General features: G+C 50.7%; 1 protein-coding gene across 1 annotated transcript in view; it reads left to right on the forward strand.

The window, feature by feature from the left end:
• Window positions 1–1,977: 1,977 nt before the first annotated feature.
• Window positions 1,978–20,712, forward strand: part of CSMD1 (CUB and Sushi multiple domains 1) — a 601,662-nt gene continuing 582,927 nt past the window's right edge. Inside the window, exons 1-3 of the mRNA XM_090258247.1 lie at window positions 1,978–2,016; window positions 3,242–3,292; window positions 3,475–3,740. Of these exons, the coding sequence (XP_090114373.1) occupies window positions 1,978–2,016; window positions 3,242–3,292; window positions 3,475–3,740 (356 nt within the window). The remainder of the gene's footprint in view (window positions 2,017–3,241; window positions 3,293–3,474; window positions 3,741–20,712) is intronic.

The following is a 20,712-nucleotide window of genomic DNA, read 5'->3' on the forward strand; positions in this document are numbered from 1 at the left end:
GCCCTTCGATTCAGTGTTGGCGTGGATGTGAATCAGCGGCGCTTACCCTGAGGAGTAGTACGTGCCATGCCGGGACTATTGCTGGTGCAAATAATTACTTTCATGTGGCTTATTTTTTCTTGAAGTCAAGGTATTTTCCTGAGGCTGGAGATTCTGACTGTATTGACAGAACGTTCGCATTTTCCTGGTGGGGCCGAAAGCTGAGATATGAGGTGGGGTGGTTGTCTCTAAACAGAAGGAACAGAGGAATCAGTTTTCTTTTCTTTTAGCCCAAGAAGCCATTCCCTGACAGCTGTGAACAGGGAGGAAAGCTGGGCCCTGCGTCAGGGACAGAGGCTGTCACTGCTCTTCAGGACCCATTGGTGGCTTTCCAATCGTAGAGGAATCCTCCTCTGACTCCGATTCCACTTCATGACCCATTGGGTTTCTTTCCAGTCGTAGAAGTATCCTTCTCTGACCCGCATCTCCAGCTGCCTGTAATCGCTGTTTGCCACTGCGTTGCCTCTCTTACTGATCTGCAAGGTTTCTTCATCATATTATAAATATGTCATTTGTTGAACATACGCACTTTAAATATATCCTATGTGCAGAGTTCTGTTCCACCGTTTACTTTTATGATTACGACTCCGTGTGTTCTCTCTGAGAAACCCTTGCCTGCCCTGCAGTTATGGAGGCCGTTTTTCTGACCTAGAATCGTCATTGTCTGACATTTCACACGTACATCTACGTTCATCTGGAATGGACGTTTGTACACATTGTGACATTTTGTGATGCGTTTCCCATCTGGCTATTAACTGGCAGCACCATCGATCGGGAGGACCCCCGTTTCTGAGTTCACCACGTGCCAATGGTCCGTCAGCCAGCGTCTGTGTCTGTGCATGTCTGCCCAGGGCTTTCTCGTCCGTTTCACGGGCTCTCCGCCTCGGGTGGCACCTTGTCATAACAGGTGACACTGAGTAGCATGAAATCTCCCAGTTGGTTCTTCTCCAACATCGTCTTGGATGCCGTTGGCTCAGACCGTCTACGTCAAAATGGACCGCAGGAATTGCGTCTTTAAAAACTCCTCAGTGGACGGCCGTGGGCAGCCACGCTGGTGACTCCCTTGTCTGAGAATTTTTTAAAAGTTCCAAAGTTTCTAACAGGGCCTGTGGAAAAGCCTGTCTATCGATCAAAAGCACCTCATTCTGTAAAGTGCTCTGGACTAATTAACTGGTCCCCAGACACAGCCTAAGCCGCTTCCTTGGAGAACATTGTAACCCCTGATCATTGGCGTCACCGTGATGGGTCTAGAAGAGTAAGTACTTTCCAGTTGACACGTCTTCTGTTAAACTTATTCATCTTTCCCTCCGATTTATAATCAAGACTTCGCTTTTTGATCTATGGTGAAGCTGGAATTGCTGTATGAACCAGGAAAGCTATTTTCTTTAAAGACCTTTCAAATCCCACAGCTCTAATATCTGCTTGTTACGGGGTTATTGTTAGATTTAAATTTAGTGGAAAAATGGGCTTCTTATTAGTTCTTTGGTTTTTAAACCCATAAATCCCTTTCATTAAATCTTTTTTTATGGAGACTTAGCACATTCCCACAGATGTTTAATAATATTGCTGAGAACGACTTGAGCTCACTGAGAACCACTTACCGGGAAATATTTTTAAGTGGAAAGTGGAGTTGGAAATAATTTTATATTTGCAGGCTAAGAATAAAAGCTGGGCTAATACATGTATTCAGGTATAGACAATATATGCAATAATCTGGATGTCCCTGGGTTCCTCCAAAGCTTTCTTATTATTCTTATTACTATTGTCAAACATTTAAGTTCAGGTCCTTTGCCCAGTTTCTAATGGAATTGTTTGTTTTTTTGGCGTTGAGTTGAATAACGTCTTCGTAAAATTTGGATATTACCCGCAAAGAAACCCGGAACGCTGATCCGAAAGAACACACGCACCGCTGTGTTTGCTGCTGGGGGGTGACGTATAATGGCCGTGATTCGGAAGCAGCCCCCCGCCCGTCGGTGGGTGAGTGGGTAGCAGAGCTGTGGCCCATTCGCACAGGGGAACGCGGCTCAGCCGTGACGTGAAGGAGGTCTAACTCTCTGCAACCGCGGGGAGGGGCCTGGAGAGCATCATGCTGAGTGACGAGAAGGACACGTGCCATGTGATTTTGCTGAGATGAGGAATCTAATGAACAAAATAAACGAACAAAGTAGGAATGGACCCATAGACACAGGGGACAGACTGACAGCTGTCAGCGGGGAGGAGCTCGGGGGCGGGCAGGGGGAAAATGTGAAGGATTCGGGAAAACAAAACACCTTACAGAGACGAAGACAAAAGCTTGGTGCTGACCAGAGGGGAGGGGTGGGAGGAGGGAGAGGAGGGGAAAGGGGGTGAATGGTGATGGAAGGAGACGTGACTTGGGGTGGCGAGCACCCAACACAATATATAGATGACGGGTTATAGAATAATACGCCTGAAACCTATGTAATTTTATTAACTAATGTCATCCCAATAAATTTAAGACTTTTTAAATTGAAAAAATAAAATTTAAAGAGAGCATTTAAATTCTTTTAAACTCGTGGGTGGGAAATGAGCAGATAAAGAAGAAGTGAAGAACTGCCAACAGCATTGGGAGCTTAGTTAATAGCTAACCTCAGATAAGTTCAATGTTGGAACGATTTGATAGGAGTTATTTTGTCCCTCGCATGAAGGTAGTATTTAATGTTAACACAATTCAAGTGCGTCCATTAGGGCCACTCCCGTGACCCACCTGTCTCGATTTTGGTCTCCCCCCTCCTCCTCAGTCTGGGTGGCGCAGGTGTGGCCACGGCAGGCCCGTGTGACAGGCAGAGTGGGACAGCACATCCCCGCAGAGCAGGGGCCAGATGGGCGTGTCCCTGGAGGCTTAGATATGGAAGGGAGGACCTGGGCTGGGGGCGGGAGGCACCGGGAAGCCGGGGAGCGTGGAGCAGAAGTCGGGGGGTGAAGGACGAAGGCAGAGAGGCGGCGGGTGGGTGAGGCTGGGAACGAGGGATTTCAGAATCTGCCCCGTGGCTGGAGTCCAGCTGGCTGCTCCGGCGTGTGGCTGTCACAAGCATCCCAGAGGTGTCATCCTTCCAACAGAAGGTCCTTGTAGAGATCTGGGCTGCAGCTTTCCAGCAAGGGCCTGTGCTCATACGAGTCTCCAGGTGTGGCCTGTGCTCCTTCTGTGTCCTCTTGGCATTTCTTGCTGTTCTCTGTCCCCTAGGACCGGAGAAGCCTGTTGCAATTCCCCGTTCAGTACGAGGTGGGGGCGACAGTGGGGTTCCACTTGTCCGTGTGGGAAACAATAATACAATAATCAATGAATAATGATGCAAGGATACTGTTTTGGGTACTCACACTGTGACCCTCCTGTTGCCCGACCATGAAGGATCACAAAATAAGTCCTCATGAAAACTGGACAAACTGGTTGGAAATTTAAAAAAAGAAAAATCGCAGGCTCCCCATCCCCGAAATGCTGTGCTGACATTTGTGCTTTCGTCCCCAGGTCAGAACTGCGGGGGCCTCATCCAGGGTCCCAACGGTACCATCGAGAGCCCGGGCTTCCCGCACGGCTACCCGAACTACGCCAACTGCACCTGGGTGCTGGTCACCGGGGAGCGCACCCGCATCCAGCTGTCCTTCCACGCCTTCGCGCTGGAGGAGGACTTCGACATCTTGTCCGTGTACGACGGGCAGCTCCAGCTGGGGAACCTGAAAGTGAGGTACGGTGTCTGCTCTCCCCATCCTGGGCTGGGCCGCTGTCGGACGTGGACTCCGACACTGATTGGAATCGGTATTTCAGGTCGATTGTGAGGGCAGGAAGTTTTCTGTAGCCGCAATAGAAGACAGGACTGCCTGTGTGTGCATGCGTGTTTCAGAGCAGTCGTGACTGTGTAAGAGCGTCGCGCTGCTGAGGGTCCGCAGAGCACAGCTGTCGGGGTAACGGAGGCCACGTGGTCCTCCCGCATTGTTTTTAAGCAACTGGATTTGAGACAAAAGCACTGACAAATGAGTTGCATTGAGTACCCAGCGTACAGTTAGAAAAGAACACAAAAGAGCTTTTATATTGTCAGAGAAAACATTCAATAAAGTGACATAAGAGGAGGGTAAAAACCTGAAAGATGCCTGCAATCTTGGAAGAGTGTTTGTTTTACATGGCACATAAGGCATTCCATCCCCTGTTAGTTTTCTCTGTTGATCTATGATTTTTACCATAAAGAAAGAAAAATATGTCTGGGATGATTTTAAGCTACATTTTTTATTTGTCGACATAAAAAAATTGCACCTGTACAACTATTCCATTTTCTTGTTATTTTGCAAAAGAAAGAGGAATATCTTTTCAAAGAAATTGGAATTTCTTAGCTAATGTGATGAACATATTTAAATATATACATATATGCAAATATGGCTTTATCCTCTGGTTTAAAAATTTAACATTAATTAGAAGTTAAGTTTTTGACTATATAGCATCATGTAGAAAATTTGAGAGCGGGCAGGAGAAATCGTACTGTTCAGATCAAGAACGCGGTTAGATGCTAAGGTTAGCACTAATGCACACGAATCATGAATTTTACTCATGACTGTGGGGACTGAGAAAAACCCCCAACTACAAAACTACATAATCACACATGCACATTTACTTGATATAGAAATAGATACTGACTGTTTATTTAAGATATTAAATAGATAATATATTCCAAACATACTTTATTTGCATTTTATTTATGCATTTCAAATATCAAACATCTGGTAGCGCTTTCTGGATCATCTGCGATCCCCATCGCCTGCTTTTGGAGACACTTCTCTGCGTGCCCTCCCTCCTGTCATGCTACCGCACACGGCTGTCTCCTGGGTGCGCGAGGTGGACTTGGGCCTCCTCGCCTAACGTGTGTGGCCCTACATTTGAATGTTCGGACGCAGTATCTACATACTGTCCTTGCTCATTGGATGCAAGACTTCTTATCCTCTTATGCTGTTCGGGAACAGCCGTGCATTATAATAATAAAAAGAATTGTAGTAGGAACTGCAGAGTTGTGACAGGGAAGAGAACGCCGTGCGTTCAAGTGTCAAGGCGTGTGGCTTTGTGTTAAAAGGAACTCTATCTGCCGTTCAAAACAAAGGCCTAGTAAATAAGTACTCTTAAAAAATCCTACTCATTTTTCATTTCCTATCATTCTATTCTATTTTAAAGGAAACATCTCTTAAGTATTAATTTGGTTGACTACCTGTTTTTAAAAAATTTACTCTCTTATTGTGTCACGGTGACATGATGCTCACTTCATATACTAGTAAGTATACATTCTCAGAAAAGGGGATCCCTGCCACCCCTGGGGCTGTGACGGCATCGGCCCTGGCCATGTTAAGGTCCGAACTCTGACACTGATTGCGCGTTAGTTGAGGTCCAGGGAATAGTCCATAAATCGGCCCTGGGCCTCAGAGAGCAGTATAACTGCCGGTGGGTTTTATGTACGGCCTCGCGATTCTTTTGCTCCTTCAGCACTCACGTCAGAGAAAGCAGAAGAGGCTGATAAGAAAGACACACTTCGGCTTCACATAAAGTACTGGCAGCTGTAATTTTTCATTCGCGACAGAGAACCAAGGTGCCGTATTTCTGCCTGTGTCTTGTCCTGAAGGGAAGGAAGACGCTCCCGTCTCTACACTGAGCTAGCTAGCTTTTCTTCCTGTCACGAGTGTATGGGGACTGCTCGGGCCCGGAAGTCCCTGGTCTAGGCAGGACACACAGTGGTGGAGCCTGTCAGATGCAGGCTTCCTCCAGGGTCTGCCAGGCACTCAGGGTCTTTGTCACGAAATATTGAACAAACAGCGATGAGAAGTGAGAACCTGCGTGTCGCTGGAGCAGACGCATGAGGAGTGAGCCACACGTCAGCATCGGCTGTTGGCAAAGGAGTTAGAACGCGTTCTCGTTAAAGGGGGACTCTGAAGTCACTTCGTCCCCATTATGTCGGGGAGCAATGGCTGACTTCCCCAACCCAGGTAACTCACAGACCTGCCGGAGGTCTGGGATCCAAACTGAGGACGCCTCTGTCAGAGGGTGGACGTCTGAGCTGCTGGTCCCCAGAGCTGTCATGTGTCATGGCAGCACCGCCCGCGCTGGGTGGCCTCCTGCTGTTTCATTGTCCCGGGGAAGTGTTTTCCGCAGGAAAACGTGCACCAACCAGAAAATTAACAGCTGGTTTTTGAAACAAATTGAAAATTTTATTATAAGGCCATTTCTTTTGGTTAACCACAACAAGAAATATTTTTTCTAAATAACATAAGATTTAGATTTTGTCCCCAAATAACAAAACATAGAATCTGGAGGCTAGAATTATTGATGTTTATGTTGTCACTTGATCTTTACTGGACAATATATTATTTACCCTATTTAAAACATCTTTAAAGGAAAAAATAATGTCCAATTTATGCTGTCATCTTGGATTACTGTGTTAGGAAGGCGCAAACCCGTAAGTGAATTTTGCCTCCAGCCATGACGTTTAACATGTGGATTTTGAGAGGGCAATTAAGACGTCTCTTAAGCACAAGAGAGAAGAAGTGGCTCACAAGTAGGAACAGAAATCCGTTACCCAGAACCAGAGCCACTCATGTCCATGAGCCGTTAGATCGTGGCCGCGGTTCCGTGTTCCGCCTTCGGTCGGCTGCACCGCCCCTCGCTTCTCATGCAGAAGTCCGACGGCTGGTCACAGGACGCTGCGCGTGGGACTTGGCACCATCTTACCTTAACTGCGACCTGCATGAACCCTCCCAGAACCTGCTCCTGTTCCCTGGTCGGCTGGCGCCTGTGTATTGGTTGAGCAGGACACCCCATTCTGCCTGTCCTGCCCGAGGCTCACCCCTTTTTGACCGGGAAACAACGGTCCCAGTCCTGTCTCCGTTCTGTTCTGACAGTAAGATGAACGTATTGCGTACACATCCCTCTGACGTTGAAGGGGGTCCGCAGCCGGACTGCAGGCTGCACGCTGGCCCCCCGTCTCTCCCGCTCCTGCCCCCAAGCCTCCGTCCGCTTCGGCTGCTCTAACGGAGTGGCCCAGGCGGGGGAGCTCGCCCGTGTCACTCATGCGTTGCTTGTCGTTTCAGAGGCTGGGGTCTGAGAGTGCCGGTGCCCTGGTCCGCAGACGGTACCTTTCTGCTGTGTCTCCGCACGGGTCTCTGGGGTCATTAATCCCCCGGACGAGGGCTCCTCCCTCATGGCCCAACAGCCTCCCAAAGGCCCTGCCTTCAAATTCCATCATGTTGGTGACAGGGGAGGGTTTCAACCTCTGAATTTTGGGGGGGGCGCCGTGGACACTTTCTCTTTTCAGTTGAAGGGCTGTGTGAGCTGCTCCTTCTCCTGACCCTGCAGGAGAACAAGCTCATCACCTCTCCTTCCTCATCCTTCTCTCTGCTTCCTAGACTCCAAGCAGGTGCTTCATGAAATCACACCCTCTCTACAGTGGGCTCTCGGCGGGGTTTGCATGTCTCTGTGTTCTGGTAGGTAAAGCCGAACACGCGTCCCGTGAGGCCAAGGGCTGTGGCATGCGTGTGTCCTCTCTGCTGATGATGGGTCGACATGTTGGCTGTAAACTAGTCAGCAGATCCCTATGGGGTGACTTGGACTTAAGATACTCTTGATTCAGGGCCGTCCAGCCCTGTGCTCTGTGTGCGTGACCCAGCATGACTTACCGTGACTCTCTGCTCCAGATGAGCATGAGTTATTCGTTTAATGCAGTGACTTCTGTCCAGAGAAGATTCCCTAAATGGGAAGAAGTGTTTATTTGGGGAAGAATCAGAAAACAATTGGAGTGGACCTTACTTTCCAATTCTGCTAATATTGTAATATCCCACTTTCAAAAGACATCTCATTATAACCTCAAATAGTGCATAAACGCAGACCTATGAAGGGAAATTGTGCCGTGAAAAGGTGGGAAGTCAGTAGATACTATCCCATGATTACTGCGGGGTAGAAGGCCCGGGAAAGTGGCTCTGGCAGTTATCTGGACTCTCTCCCTCTCTTGCACAAGATGACCCCTAATTTTCAGCAATGACAGTAATGAGGAGGTTAGAGATGAATGTGGGAGGGCCTTGAAAACCAGGGAGTTACGAGTAAGCATTGCTAAAACATCAGTTTTATCCCAAATGCTCTCATAAGCCATGATAACGTGTTAGGATGCATTCATACTCAACTGAGAAACCTGTGTATTACTAACTGCAGCCGGCGAGGTTACTCATTGGAGCACTTTTAAGGGCCAGGAGAGGGTTTCAGCTGCCTTTGGCTTACATCAGACTAGAGACCTAGCGATGCCTAAGCTCTGCCTTGCCGTCCACCATCGCGGGGCCGAGACCCTGAGGGGGCCACGCACAGACTGATAGTTACGACCTAAGCTTGGCCGGTGAGTCATGCCCCCGTGAAGACATGAACACAGGTCTAGAGCTGCTGCAGGGGCTGGAGTCTCACACTATTTTGACATCTTATCACCGTCCCCGTCCCCTGGTCTCTGCAGGACCACACCAGCCCGTGCCCGGGGAGGGCCCAGAGTGCCGGGCCTGGTGGCCTGGTGGGGAAGCAAGAGCCCAGAGGGGCTGTCCCCGCCTGCGAAGCTCGGAGCGCGCCCAGTGCTTAGGCCTCTGACTGTGCAGGTCCCACGCCTCAGTGAGCACCCCTGGGAGGCGCGGAGGGGACAGGGCAGGGTCTGGTCCTGTCATCTCCAATGATCTCCTTCCCATCGGTATGTGACTGTGTCAGCCATGTTCGCTATTCTACACACACATTTTAAGATGGTGAAATTAAAAAATAACTTTGCTACATCACTCAATTTTCTTAACATATGTTTTAAATGAACAAGTCATAAGCAAGGGCAACTGTTATTGGGGAAAGTTGAGTTAATTTTTTAAAGCTGCTCTCAACGGTTGGCTAGATGGAAGAGAAGACCAATTAAGGGAGGGGCGCAAGGATGAGACCGAGGCCTGGACGTTGATAAATAGATATAGATATAGACACAGAGGCTGCCTGATAGAGTTCTCCCTATCCAGCTTTGATTGAGACCAACCATATATATTTTTTCATAAGACTTATATTTATTAACAAAAATGATGAAACTACTAGTAATTAGAAATCCTCGAGCTAAAGTCGTATACATTTAAGGAGGTAGGCAGGCCTAGCTTCAAAATTCTACAAGTGGATCTTAACACGTATTTGAATTCTGACACTTCCTCCTTCTGTTCTGGTAGTTTCGGTGGTCGCCAAAAATGGACGGTTCATTTCACCTTCTTTCAAACTTTTAAAATGTTACTGTTAATCTGGCATGATTTAATATTTAATATTTAATATTTAGACACTTTATGAGTTTGGGCGTGTAACCAGCTGGTGGTATTATAAATAAAATTGTACGAGCAGGTAAGAGCATTCGCAGCCCGACGCCTCTGCATTTAGCAAAGTCTTTCAAACAAGGCTTCTGGGGGCGACGTCGGCCCCCTTCCCTGGGGCTCCCTGACTTCCGTCGGACAACGTGAGGGCCTCAGCGCCGCGCCCCAACGGCGTCTGCGCTCAGCGTCCAGGGCCGCAGACGGAAGGGCCTCAGCCTTCAGATCTTCTCTGTGGGGACACCCGCCCTGGAGAGCGAGGCAGGCGGGGGGGTTCCCAGGAGTGGCTGCGGGCGCGCGCCGGGGTGAAGGTCCCCCCAGGAGGTGTCACCCTGCCCCCCGACCTGGCCCCTGAGGTCGCTGGCCTTGCCTGGGTTTCCTTGGCCGTGTGCCCTGGGCCCGCCCCCCTTGGCGACCTCCTTGCTCCAGCCCCTGACGGTCAGCGGTTCCCCCTGCACCCGCACCCTCAGGGGCTGGGTCGGCCCCTCTGCAGCCCCCTCGGACGTGGGAGGCGGTGCCCCCTTCCGTGCACTGCAGAGCAGCCTCTGTCCCTTTCTCCTTCGGAAACCACGCGTATAAACAACAAATTAAATCCGTCTGCTCGCTCTCTGCTCCGAGGAAACAGTTCCCCACGAGCAGGGTGTGCGTTCGTCTGAGACAGGAAACCGGAGAGGGCGCAGGAAAGAACACCGGTGAGCGCCTCCTGCCGCCTGTGAGCTTCCAGCCCAAGGAGGGAAACGGGGGAAATAAAACCGGGGCCTCCTGGGAGTTTCCGAACATGCCTTCCTAAAGGAGGCTGCCTCTCAGCTTCTCGTGGGCAGCGCGGGACGCTGCGTGGCCCCTTCTTGGCTCAGACGGTCCATTCTCACGGCCCACACTTAGCCCTCCCGCGGCGTGCCGCGACCGTCACGGCTACGGCGCAGACACGTTCCTCGCGCTCAGGGCGAGTGGGTTTTGCGCGTTGCGTGCCCAGGCACCAGGAGATGTTTCTGGGGTAGATATTTCTACAAAGCAGACGCTTGGTCCACGCAGTGCTTTATTTTACTTTTTAAAGCTCGTCGAGTCAGGCAAATCCTACCCTGATCAGGGCCGGCGGGGCGGGAACGAAGTGGGGTGGCCTTGAGGATGGCGGGGTGGCCGGGCGCTCTGCTCTCACGACGCTCAGACATTATGCTCCTCGGACGCAGAGGCAGCGTCACAGCGCGGAGGCCCTCCACGCCGACGGGCGCCGCTCGCACGGGGGCCTGGCCTGGGTCGGTGCAGCGTGACCGTGGAACGCGGCCCTGCTCTCTGGGCGACCCTCTGCCACGCAGGGTAGGGAATGCGTTTCAGGATCCAGGGGAAACGTGATGTTTATCTTCTAAGGAGCTGGTCCCCGGAAAGGCGGGCGAGCACCCCCAGGAGCTGAAGGTGGGGTGCGAGCAGCAGGGGGGGGCCGCGCTCCCAGAAGGTCACCCTTCCCCCCGCGGCGCGCCCTTTGCCCCTTACCTCTGAGACCCCCTCTCCTTCGCTGTGCCCGCCCAGCTCCCCATCTGCCCGCCGCCCCACGGCGCAGCGCAGAAGCGCCTTAGAAAGAACCTCGCGCCGCTGAGCTCCTCTGAGTGGGGACTCTGTGGCCCCGGCTGTCCCCCGCCAGGGTCACGCTCAGTTTCGGAAAGAGCTCCCGGGGTCTGAGCGGCAGCCCCCCTGGAAGGCTGGGCAGGTGGGCGCGCGGAGACCGGCCTCTGCCCCGCGTGTCCGCTCGGGACGAGGCTCACAGCCGGTGTCAGGCAGGGGAGTGGGGGAGCCCAGGTGTGGCCGCTGCTCCGTCGCCTTAGCAACCACGTGGGCCGGAGTCTCCCTGCGGGTCAGCAGCCCTTTCCAATCGTGGCTCCCTGAGGGGAAAGCTCCTGGCCCGTCCGAGGACTGGGACGCTTGGCGTCCCTGCAGGTCCCGTGGGAGGCGGTGGCCCCTGGGTTCCAGCTCTCCATGGGGCCAGGACAGTCAGCAGGCCTGGCCCTTCCCGCCCCTGCCCCTCGTGGGGACCGGCTCCCGCCCCCAGCGCCCCTGCGGGCTCCAGGGGCGTCCTGTCTGCCTTCCCGGGACCCCACACCCCCGGCACCGGGACCGGACCCAGCCCCGCGGGCGTCCCCAAGGTGCTCCCCAGAGACCGTGTCCTGCCGCAGGGCGCTGGCAGTGAGGGCCAAGGACAGGACAGCCCGGGGCTGTTCTCCAGGGACAAGGGCCCGGCCCGTCCTCAGGAGCCGCCAGGGCCCCCTGGGACGAACTGGAGACGCCCGCAGCCGCAGGAGCGCCGGCCGGCCCCGGGGACGAGGTGAGTGTCCCCTTGGTGCGGCGGCCCGTGTGTGTCTTTAATCCTGGTAAAGTCCAATTAATCAATATTGTTTATTTTTGTTTTATGATTTTCCGAAAAAACATAGGAGAAATGTTTGCAGACTCTGATATCACAAATATTTTCCTCCGTGTTTTCTTCTAAAAGTTGAAAAGTCCAGCTCCTCGTTGTGCGTCTGTGTTCCATTTGGGGTTAGTTTTTCCATAATGTGAACTAAGGTTAAACGTTTGTCTTTTTGCAGATGGATATGCATTTGTCTTTGAGCCGTGTTTTGACAATACTCTGATTCTTATAAAGTTAGGTTTTTGTGTGAGGGAAGTGTTGATGCTTGTGTTTCTAAAATTCAGGTGATCTGACCCCCTTTGTTGAAAAGAGTTTATCCTTCTCATCGAACTGACTTGGCACCGTTGTCAAAAACCAATTTCCGATACAAGTGGGGAACTCCTTCTGTGCTCTCTTCTGTCCCTTTGATCTGTTTGTCTTCTTGCTGTATCGATTATTGTAGCGACAGACTCGGGTTTATTCAGGGTTCAGGGTAGTAGGAAATAATAATGTGTAAATATGAAAACAAATTTGTTTCTGACTAACTCAAAATAATGCTTACCTAAAAAAGTTTTGCATGGGATGCTGCTTGCAAATTAGTCTTTATATTAAGTTTTCTCTGTTCAAATTACTGGTTTGGTTTCCGGAATGGATCTTGGCTTATACTTGGTTGTATCGATACATTTTTCGTAAACCATCTTTATCAGCTTGGGAAAGTCCTCAAGTTTTGAAATCACACAGAGTAGCTCCTCCAACTTTATTCTTTTGTTCCTGTGTTTTGGTTATTCTAGGCCCTTTGCATTTTTAATAATTTAGAACCATCTTGTCAATTTCTATAAAAATCTGATTTTCATTGGGATTTCCCTGAGTATCAATTTGGGGAACATTACCCTTTTAACAATGGAGTTTTCCAGCATGTGGCTATAAAATAATTCTCCGTTTATTTTGGTCTTCTTTCATTTCTCTCAGAAAATGTTACCTTAGATTTATTCCTTACTCCTTGTAGTGTTTCCTTACCATTATAAAAGCCATCGTTTTTCAACTTTTATCTTTTAGTCATTCATTGATAAGGTATAGAAGTACAGTTGATCTCTTTTATGTTAACATGGTATCCTGCGACCTTTCTTAATTCAATGATTAGTTACAGTATGTAGCTGTTTTGATGGTCCCATGGGAATTTTTTTGACCAGTAAATAATCCTACCTGCCGAGGGGGCCGTCCGTTTCTCTCTGGGGCGTGCTGGGCTGGATGGCCCTTCAGGACGCTGTGGGGGAAGGGGCGCAGTCGGCCCGTTGCCTCGGCGTGGAGCTGGGGTGCTGACCGTTACAGACGCCGGTCATGCCTGCTGGTGGCCGGCGTTGCCTCTCGGCGGTGCCTCTGCCCGTGATGCCCGCTGGGTGCAGCTGGGTGGTGCCCTGGGCTCTGGGGGGCCCTCCCTGCTTCTGTGTCGCACGGCTGTCGGCACCTGTGGGACATGCAGGGAGGGCCACCATGCTCCGCGGTTCAGCCAGAAAGGTCAGCGCCACGCAGGCAGACGCGTCCCTGCTTCACTGGTGAACTGTGACCCTCAGCGACCCTTCCCAGCAGGGTCAGAGTCCTGGCTCCTGGGATGGCCCGCTCTGCCCTCTGCTCCCTCCTGCGCAGTCTGTCCCTCCTCCTGGGCAGCCTGTCCCTCCTCCTGCGCCGTCTGTCCCTCCTCCTGCGCCGTCTGTCCCAGCCTTAAAGATGGTGGCTGCTCTCAGTTTCTGCTCTTCTGTGAGCTTAGGTTTCTCTGTATTTTCTAAATTCTCTGTGCAGTTTATTGTCTGCTAATGTTTTTCTTTTTTTTTCCCTTTTTATCTCAAAATAAAAAGTTTCAGTAAGCTTAGACACTGAACTCTTCTAGTTAAGGTGATGGTTATTGAAGAATCAGACTTACCCAGGGTGATATAAAATAAAATATATATAAAGTTAACAAACCATATTTTTCTGCCTACTAACATCAAATAATGCTCAGCCGAAAATATTTTGCAGGAAACCCTTCTTGGAGATTATTCTTTATGTTAACTTTTCTCTGTTCAAATCATGGGTGTGGTTTGTCTCCTGACTGGATCTTGGCTGATACTTTGATTCTGTGTTTTTCATAAATGTTCTTAATCAGTTTCAGACAGTTCTCTACTATTGCTAGTTTGCTGAAAGTTTTATTCTAAATATATTTAATTTTGTGAAATGGTTTTTCTGCATCCATTTAAATTGTGGTGTCTTTTATTTTTTCCTATTAATATGGTCAGTGACATTCTTTAGTATTTTTAATGTAAATTCAAACTTGTGTTCTACGATCAAGTCTACTTGGTCATAAGATACTGCTGTATGTACCGTCGGGCTGAAATTGTTATATTTTATTACGAATCTCTGTGCAGGCACCCGAGTGATTTGGGTTTGGGGTTTTTCTCTCAGCTTTTCCAGGGTTTGCTGTAAGGGCAAGGCAGCCTCCGGAAATGGGGTCGGGCAGGGTCCCTTCTCCCCTGTGGCTTAAAAAGTTTGTGAAAATTCGCTGTTATTTTTGACGCGTTTCAACAGAGAAACACCTTTCCGTTTAGTGCTATTTAGATGTTCTGCTTCTTCTGGTGTCAATTTTGGTAAATTGTATTTTTCAAGATATTTACACACTTAATAATCTTTCATCGAATGTGTTACTGAAAAGGTGATTTCAATCCTCTTAAGGTCCATAGAGTCTGTGGTGATGAATCATTTTTCATATTAATATTGGTGATTTGTATTTTTTTTTCCTTTCTTTCTAGCTAAGGGTTTGTCTATTTTATTGATTTTTCAAAAACCAAACTTGGGCTTTGTTATATCCCTAGTCTTTTGTGTCACTCATGTTTTATTTTGGTTGATTCTGCTCCTCTTTTTCCCGGTGATTGAGGATAGAATGTGCGGCCACCGATGTAGCTCTTCCTTTTACAAGGTCCACAGCTAACGCTGCAGGCCCCGGCTTCTCTCCAGGCAGTATTTTCTCCGTGCGCCACGTGCCTTGTGCTCATTTAACATGTCACATGTTTTATGTTGTCTCATGAGTTTATCTTTGACGTGTGAAGAACTAAGAAGGATGCTGGTTGGTTTTGAGTGCACAGGGCTCCCCATGAGTCCACGGCACTTCACTCCTCCCGTGACCCTGCTGTTGGCAGAGGACGCCCTCTGCGTCATTGTCTCCTTTTCTGTTCGTTGCAAAAGGCTTCGTGTGTCTCTTAGCCACGTTCCCAGGCCTGAGTCCTCGTTGCAGAGAGGACAGTGTCGCCCAGGCCGTTGACGAAACTGTAGACGTAACGCAGGTCACTTAACGTTTTCCAAGAGTACCAGTAAATATGAGGCTCTGTTTTAGGTGTGTATATATGTGATATGTACACGTATGTGATATATACAGGTAGATATAAACTGTATTTCTTGAAACAGAACGGATGTGTATCCATAGAGTCCTGGTCATTACTATGTTTAATTTCACTGAGTAGTTGGTTTTTCAGACGTTCCTGGGCAGTGTCTGAAGGTACTTTCTGAGCACCAAGCGCAGCTGACCCAGGCCTGCCAGGACAGAGGGCAAAGTCGTGTTCCCGTAACTAAATGGAATTCAGCAAAGAGCAGCACTTCTCATTGTATTAATTCCCCCATAGTCATTACATTTAATAAAATGTGTGGGGTAAGTAAGTGTTTGTGAACCTGTGTGTAGTTATGCCTCTGTGAGCCCCCTGCGCACATTTCCTGTGTGTAAATGTGCATCTAGTGTTGTTATTTAAAGCCTTTATCTTATTGGCCTGGTGATAGTTAGGCTTTTAGTCTTATTAGTCCAAAAATCATCAAGCGAACAGCTTTGCTTTATTATTAGGTCATTGAACCCCGAACAGAACGTGTTCCGCCCCGGCCTGCGCGTGGCGTTATGTGGGGCCAGGACCCTTAGAACATGGCCAGTGTTCCAGGAGCCCCCCCACCCCGAGAAGAGAGCGGAGGAGGGCGTGCTGTGCCCACGGGGGAGGCGCAGCCCCAGGGCTGTTTGTCCCCGTGTCTTCATGACCTGGTTGCTGCGGAGCCCCGTGTGTCAGGAGCACAGAACGCACGCAGGGATGGAGGAGGAGAGTGCGTGGGCGTGTCTGGGGGACTCCCACGAGCCCGAGTGCCCATCCCGTGCCCGCTGCTGTGGAGCTCAGCGTGAGTGCAGCCTGGAGGCAGGGCCGTGGCTGGTAACTGACCGGTCCCGCAGCTTCCCTCGGTGGGCCGGCCCTGCCCCCGCCCCCACCCCGGAACCCTTGCCTTCCGTGGGAGGCCTGAGCCGGTCCTTCCAAGGGGCAGGCAGGGGCTCCCTCAGGCCTGGAGATCAGGCCTGACGCTGATGCTGTCAGTCCCCGAGTGAGGAGCTGAAATCACAGTGACTCGGAGCACACTGTATAGCGTTACATTGACTATTTCGTATATTCAAGAGCATTACAGCATATCAAAAGGCAAGTGTATCTCAGTTAAGAAAAACTGACGACTGATCTTTGGAAAACTGACCATTTAGACATTCTGCCTGGGCTTCCCCCAAAAAGAAAAGGGAACGCCGTGATGTCCTTCCTCTGCATTAAATCCGAAGCGGAGGACCACCAGCACTCACCAGGGCAGCGCATCGTCAGTGTCCTCCCATCCCACGGAGCACGCGCAAGCCGGGACTCGCGGGCGCTCTCCTCGGTCGGATCTCCCAGGTGGCTGAGCCTCTCACGTGGCGTCAAAGATGGGGAGAGTCACGCACTCGTTGTCTGGGTGGCTTACACCTCGGGAATTTGTCACAGATCTGGAGTCTGTAAGTCCAAGGCCAAGGCCCCTACAGACCCAGTGTCTGGTGAGACCTGCTTCCTGGCTGTGTCCTCACACGGCAGAAGGGACAGGGAGCCCGTGGGCGTCCTGGATGCAGACACCGATGTCATGCCTGAGGGTGTACACTGTGGCCTCATCCCCTCCCCAGCCCTCTCCCCCTAATGCCGAGGGTCGAATCGGTGCACACACACAGGCGCACATGTACACGGGCGCCCCAGCCCTGACACCCTGGGGGCAGAGGGCGGATCTGTCACGGGGTCTGCAGCGGGGTAGGGCCGTTTCCGAGGGGCGCCTGTCTGGTGTGGTTGGCCAGGGTCCCTGCGCCAGTGACCCAGTGATGGCTCCACCTCCTCAGCGCAGGGAGGGCAGTGAGCCACAGGCAGGGCCCCTGTCCCCGTGTCCTGGGGAGACAAAGCATCCGTGCTCAGGGGGGGCGGGCAGCACCCGAGGGGGCGCTTGCGTCCCTGCGAGGCCCGCCCGTGCCTCCAATGGGCGTGTGGGAAACATGGCATTCCTTCCGTTCCCATGGAGTTATTAAAACGTTACTATTTCAGAACTGAGCCTGCAGAAGGAGAAAGGCAAACTATGTCACATTCGGGACTACACCCCCGAGTAGTTTATTGAGACTTTGAGTGGCGTAACTGACGTCAGTGACATTTAAGATGCAGGTTCAGCGGATTAGGTTCTTTGATGTTCAGGGAGGAGTTACCATTTTACACGGAAGTTAAATTAGAACATCTGTACAGAGCAAGAGGGAACTAGTGAGCGCTCTCACCACACTTCGGAGAGAGAACCAATGAGGGGTTATAACCCGATTAATGTGAAATGCAGCTTCTTCAGCGTTGATGGAAATGCACTGTAACGCGTAGAAGAAACCCTTTTCCTCTCCGTGAAATGATGCCATTTATCCGTGGTCAGGGGTCCAGGGAAGGGGCTCTCCTACACGGATGTGGGGCGGAGTGTAAACATTTCAGGAAAGCACCTTCGCAGCGGCCGGAAAGCCCGGAATGCGTTTTACGGGCCCCTCCACACCATCAGGGAAAGAGGAGCCACGTCCAAGGGTGGGGCGTCCCTCAGAGCCGTGGAAAACACTGAGGAATTGTGAGCTGACCAGACCTGATGGGCGGTGTCCATTGTTAACTAAAAGCAAAGCAGTGAATGACACCTACAGTACCGTGTCCTTCACATGTAAACCTCATATGCATATACATGTACGTGGACTCATGGACAGAAGTCGAGAAGGACAAACGACCGTGCAGGTCTCATGGGGCAGGAGGGACACGTTGGCCAGCTCTCGATGGCCTCTTGTCCTTATCGGAACTTTTGTCGTTGGATGAAATAAAGGCCTCGTTACTTTTCAAGGAAGAAGCCATCGCTTCCAAGGGAAGCTTCCAGGCGTTAGTTTAAAAATGCAAAATGTTGTTACATGTCATTTCAAGATAGGGACTCATTCTTATTACTCTTCATGGGCAATTAAATATAGTTTAAATGATTTAAAAATGAAATCGTGAGGTTTTTCAGCCATGCCTGCAGTTGCTGCTCCCAAATCCTCGCGGAAAGCGGCAGGAGGAGTGTTACCCGACTGAGTAATTTGTATCATTGGCAGTTAAGTCAAGGAGAACCGTTTGAGAAGTTGTTATAACCGTGGATTTTAATTTCCGAGTGGATGAGAAACGGAGTCGTTGGGTGGGTGTAATGGTCTGTCCGTAATCGGGTACTCGTAGGTTCAGTGACGTGTGATTCAGTCGTCACGTGTCCCTGCCGCGGGGAGGATGTGAGTCAGCCGGGAAGCGAGAGGACGGGGACGACGTCTGTACACGGGGCCGCGGCGCAGGGCGGCCGGCGCAGGCTCTGACGTCGGATCCCTAGTGACTCTCTGTCCCTGGGGAAGCCCCCCCCCCCCCCGGCCCCCAGGCACCTCACCTGAGGCATAAAATGAGGGTGTATCGGCGCCTTCTGCAGCAGCCGTTAGAGGGTTAGAGGGTCAGTACGTGTATCATGCTCAGAACAGTGCCCCACACCTGGGGTTCAGTATTCGAAGGACATTGCCCGATGTCGTGGGGTCCGAGGGCAGGTCCAGGCACGTACGGTTGATTCTTGTAAAGCATTTAGTGGTTCCTGCTTCTGTTGGGAGGTTCTCCAAAGTCTGGCTTATGTCCCAATCGTAGACGGAGTAGGAGAGCAAACAAGGGAAAGGGTGTTGGTGCGCTCTCAGTGTTGAGATGGAGCACTCTTCCCGAGAAATAGAGCGGTGGGGACGCTGCGGGTGTCCTTACGGGAGAGAATCCAGAGAAGGTGATTATGTGAAATCCGTCTGGTGGGACCCGGCCCAAAGCAGTGGTGATTCCTGCCGTGTTTGCAAAGCCATGACGGTACTTAATGCCCTTCGTGTAAATGCGTGCCGATATATTTTTAATAAGATTGTTCTTTTTATTGTAGATGATGAAAGTTCCGTATGACGTCGCTCTTGCATTTCTGCCACCGCTGTTACGTGCTCATTTGTAACGTGTTTCACCTCTGACCTTTGACTGCTTGCTGTGTCTTTATGTATTTTGTATGTTCCCTTGTTTTAATGGTTCTGATATTGGCAACGTATCTTGTAAGATGTGCAGCACAGTCTTTGGCACTTACCAGCCTATTGGGAAAGAAACGTTAAACTTACGTTGTTCTGATAAAACGGTCAGTGCTTAGTATTTTGTTGACTTTTGCGTGTGTGGTGTTTTGCAAAATATAGAACACGGACAGCATTGATTTACTAAACCATTGCATTGACAGATTAATCACCTATTGACTACAGCAGAATTGCAGAGCTAGGAGCGACTTCGGGGGTCCCCACAGTTAGCATCTCATTTGAAGAATCTAGAAACTGACACACGGGTCTGGAAGTGGGACGTGTCAGAACTGAGCCCCAACCCTCTGCTCTCGTCACATATGGACACTGAGTCCCTGTCACCGCCTCAACAAGGGAAAACGTGGCAGTATTTCCCAGGGTTCAACCAAATCAGAATCAGAGGATTTAGTTCTGGGTGCATCTTGAAACGGTAAATTTGAACAAACCAATAGACGGGATCTAGTTCCCACGTGTGTAGGAACCGTGTCTCTGCCGCTGAGTTGTGCTCAAGCATGTCACACTTGGGACAGGTGTTCCTCAGACTCCCGAAAGCAGGCATGGTAAGGAAACACACTCACACACGAGGGAACACAAATTGGCCCACGCCTGACCTGGTAAGTGCTAAACGGTCATGTCCACCCTGCCGCAAGGAAGACTTCAGGACCCGCCTTGAAAGTGACAGTTAGAATTCGTTGAGATTGCTGGAGATAATGAAGTATTAATAATGCAAATTCACCCTAGTGTTCCCTTACCTGGATGATGGCAAGGAGCCGTCTTTAATTACAGCGCTGGTACACTATGGAAATTCAATCCTCGAACACCCCAGATAATAACTCATTTTTCTTGACTTGCTCTCTCATATATCATGTTCAATCCATCATAAAATTGCATCAGCCCTACCTGTGCCGTGGTCTGTCTGTGCATGTCCCCACCCCCAAATGCACACACTGAAACCTTAAACCACAAACATGTGATATCAGGAGGTGTGCCCTTGGGAGGTGATTAGGTCATGAGGGTGGAGCCCTCATGAATAGGATCAGCGCCCTTTTAGGAGACCCCAGAGAGCCCTGGCGCCTCTCTCCATGTGGGGACACAGCCAGAAGTGGCCCTCTATGAACCAGGAAGAGGACCCTGACCTATCTGATGCCCAGCACGCAGATCCGGAAAATATATATCGTCCGTAAGCTGGAGTCGGTGGTATTTTGTTGAGCAGCGTGAACAGACTGAGAAGGGGCCCCTTCTCACGCCCTGCACCGCTCTGCCGCACAGACGCCACCACGCAGCTCACGGGGTCTCAGCAGCCCCCTCCCCGCCCCCCCTGCCTCTGACCTACCCCGATGCCCGCGGGGGCTCCCAGCAGTCCTTGCACTCTGAAACCAGACCCCAGAACACTTCTGCTCAGACACTCCTATGGCTTCCCAGCCCCGTGGAGTAGAAGCCACGCTCCACACCTGCCCTGCAGAGTCTTGGGGGGTCTTTTCTCCTGTTGTGTCCCCCTTATGAATTTGCTTAACACTCTCTCTTTCGGGGA

The sequence above is a fragment of the Furipterus horrens genome, unplaced genomic scaffold, assembly GCF_987537825.1.
Source record: "Furipterus horrens unplaced genomic scaffold, mFurHor1.1.pri manual_scaffold_12, whole genome shotgun sequence".
Classification (NCBI taxonomy): domain Eukaryota; kingdom Metazoa; phylum Chordata; class Mammalia; order Chiroptera; family Furipteridae; genus Furipterus; species Furipterus horrens.